The sequence below is a fragment of the Apaloderma vittatum genome, unplaced genomic scaffold, assembly GCF_000703405.1.
Source record: "Apaloderma vittatum isolate BGI_N311 unplaced genomic scaffold, ASM70340v1 scaffold35653, whole genome shotgun sequence".
NCBI lineage: Eukaryota > Metazoa > Chordata > Aves > Trogoniformes > Trogonidae > Apaloderma > Apaloderma vittatum.
This window is the reverse complement of record NW_009709296.1, coordinates 1-3,191: the sequence shown is the minus strand read 5'-3', so window position 1 is coordinate 3,191 and position 3,191 is coordinate 1. Positions and strand designations below refer to the sequence as shown.

General features: G+C 53.3%; 1 protein-coding gene across 1 annotated transcript in view; it reads right to left on the bottom strand.

Annotated features, from left to right (window-relative positions):
• SLC35B2 (solute carrier family 35 (adenosine 3'-phospho 5'-phosphosulfate transporter), member B2) overlaps positions 1-1,203 on the bottom strand; it is a gene marked incomplete at its 5' end in the record, with an annotated part of 3,211 nt that extends 2,008 nt beyond the window's left edge. Inside the window, 2 exons of the mRNA XM_009866869.1 lie at positions 483-643; positions 947-1,203. Of these exons, the coding sequence (XP_009865171.1) occupies positions 483-643; positions 947-1,203 (418 nt within the window). The remainder of the gene's footprint in view (positions 1-482; positions 644-946) is intronic.
• Between the last annotated feature and the right edge of the window lie 1,988 nt (positions 1,204-3,191).

The window sequence follows — 3,191 nt, the reverse complement described above, 5'->3', positions numbered from 1 at the left end:
ACTAAATTAAAAATCCATGTTTATCTGTACTTAAATTCAGTATTCTTCTCCAGTATTCAAATCCAATGCATCGAGGCAGGATGCATCACCCCAGAAGGTGACCCAGGGGAGAGCATGGAAGATAAGAGGGCTCAAACTATCTGCTGCTCTGACATGGGGGCCAGAACAAGAGCCGCCCTAACAATCTGCTGAATCACAGAAATTTCCCCATCCATGGTTGCAGAGGACTGCAGCTAGATGGACAGGAGATCCAGAAACAGATGACATCAGCTAAATGAACCTCCGTAGCGCTTAGAGGTGACACAGTGGCTTTGGTGGACTACTCTGTTTGAAAGGCTGCATCCCAGCCCCCAACCCTGCCCTGATCAAGGACAGCACTGCATCTTTGGTCTTCAAGGAACTGCTGGCCGCAAACCTGCCACCCACCTCCTCCTCCCAGGGAGGGATGGCCACACACACACACACACACACAGGGACCCTACCTGTAGACCAGCAGCACAGAAGAGCAGCTTGAAGACCTGCCGGGCTGTAGAGGACTCTGTGGGCTCTGCTCGGGGCGGCAGGGAGCCATCGTCCTGGTGTACAGACTTCACCTCAGAGCCAAACACGCACGATTTGATGACAGGGAAGCAAATGCCTCGGCCTGAACAAGTTAAGGAAACACAGAGACACGGTTAACCACAGCCTGGGCGCTACAAGCTGCACAAGCTTGAGAGGTGAAGCCTCCTTTCTTACTAGCCCCCACATCTGCTAGTGTGGGGGCCTCGGAGAAATCTGTTTCAGGGTAACACCTACAGAGCTCTGGGATGCAACCTTCTGAGTGTTTCAAGCCCAGTCTGACAAACTAAGCTGGGGAAACAACCTGTCAGTGCTAAGCAGGGTTGACCGAGGGTGTGTGGAGAGCTCAGAGGGAGGCAGGCTGTGGAAGAGAAGCTCCTGCCCTTACCTGTCTCCAGGTAATTCCTTCTCTTGAAGTACTGGATGAGGAGGAATCCTGGCACCACAATACTTGCATAGCCAGCAGCATTAACAAAGAAACGGAAGAGCCAGAAGTCCCCCCATGAGTCCTGCAGGGCAGGGGGGATCTCTTCACCAGTAGCCATCGTAGGGAGGGAAGCCAGCACGAGGGGAAGGCAAAATCTGCGGAGAGAGGAGGAGGCAGATGGTGGGCTACTGGTACACAGCCATCTCTGCTCTGCATGCCTGTGCCACCCACCATCCAGCCTACTCACCACCAGTAGGGAGCACGTGGATCCCACCCCAGCGACAATAGGGATGACAGCAGTAGCACATGGAGTAGGAAAAGCCCTCTGGGGTTGAAAAGCATGTGGCTGATACTTATGTTTGCTTCTGTTAAGGGTGTTTGCGCTCACTGAGGAACATGCAGGCTTAGAAACTTGGATTCCTAGGATCAGAGAGAATGTTTGAACGTTGCTGTAACCATTTGGTTTTGACAACGCCCTTACTCCAAATACAAGGAGCACCTTGCACCTCACCTTTTTTAGGTTAAACTTTAGCGCAGCTCCTGGGTGGAAGAAAGAAAAGGTCACTGAATGGAAAAAGTGACTCTTATCTAGCAGCTCATGTTTCAAGCCTGTGGCCAGAGCAATTTTCCTCTGAGACCAAACGGTTCAGAGCTTCCCCCTCCGGCTGCACCAGATGAGTGGCTGAGTGGAGGACAGCCACGAGGGCTCAGGCTGCCAGCCTCCCCCACATCCCCACGAAGCCCTGGAAGGGAGTGTGCAAAAGCCTTCCTCACAGCTCAGAGGAAATTAACAGGACTCACCTGCTCGGCAAGGCACAGCTAGAGACCAAGGCTAAGAAGGAACCTTCCTAGCTGCTGGCCAGTTGGGATTTTACCAGGACTATCTGAAAAGGTATAGTTGATATTCTTCAGCTAAAGCCCTAGATGGTAACCTAGACAGCTTTAAAACAGCTTTAATACTCCCTGAAGGAGTTCTTCCCTCCACTGTCCCCTCCCTCACAGGGGCAAACCTATGACATTCAGGGGCCACACAAAGAACAGGAGCAGCAGGTGCATGACGGAATGAGCAAGCTGGCAAGGACTTCATACACCCAGGTCCACCTGCATCCTCCCCTTGCACAGCAAGCTGCTGCTTCCTGCATCAGGTTGGGAGGCTTCCTTGGTCCATGCTCCATCCCTGCCTCAGTCTCTCCAGCACAAAAAGCCTCCTGATTGCCTTAGGGGCCAGGTGAGGGTGCTGTGGGGTTGGCTACGAAAATGTTCAACAGAAGCAGCTCTGGATTCCTGACTGAAAGGGCTAGAGATGTTAATCCCTCCCCCCAACAAACAACCAAGTCATGGAAATTTAGGCCCTGCGAGGTGTACCCAGTCCTAACGTAATATAGCTGTGACCTCTGGTAGCCCTCACACGAAACTCAGAGACTTACAAACTTAGAACTTTAAAGGCAAGAAAGTCCCCTGCCATTTCATGAACAACAAGCCCTCCCTCACCAACCTCTTGTAGCCATGGGAAAGGCCTGAGGGGCTTTTCTTACCCTCAGTTGCTCAGGACCCCAGTGTTCAACAACCTGACCTAAGCCAAGGCTGTGTTTCACCCTGAAATTTCCCTGGGCTGTGACTTAAAGGACCTAAAAATTCCCAGCCCAGAGAGAAGTGCAGTGCTAGGGGTGGGTTTCTGTGTCTGCTTTCCTATTCCCTGCCACTGTGCCCCACAGAATGGGGGAGATGACCTCCACCCATCATCTCTCCTACTGCAGGGGCATCACTGCAGGCTTGTAGGGGTGCTGAGCAGTGGAAAAACAGGGCAGGCACCTGAGGCTGAAGCTGCCCACACACTCCTGGGTTTGCCCGTATTAAGTAACCCTGGCTGATCACGGCAGCCCTCTTGCCGAGAAGGGGGTGCAGAAACGCTGTCTGCTTTTGCAGAAGTCGCATGTAAACGGCAGGATCGGTTGCTACATTCTTGGGCCACGTCTCCCTTCAACTTGACAGAGGCTGAAAGCCAGATGGCTCCGCTCAGCGCTGTTACCCCGCTGGCCCCCTCGGTGCCACCATGGGAGGAGAATCAGCTCTGCTCTCCCACAGTGACCGTGAAGGGGAGGCTATGGAGGCACAATGGCTCTCTCTATGCTTGCGCTAGCAATTCCCAGGCCCCGAGAGCTGACTCAGTGCAGCAGGCCCTGCTCTCCCCACCGAGGCTGGGAAC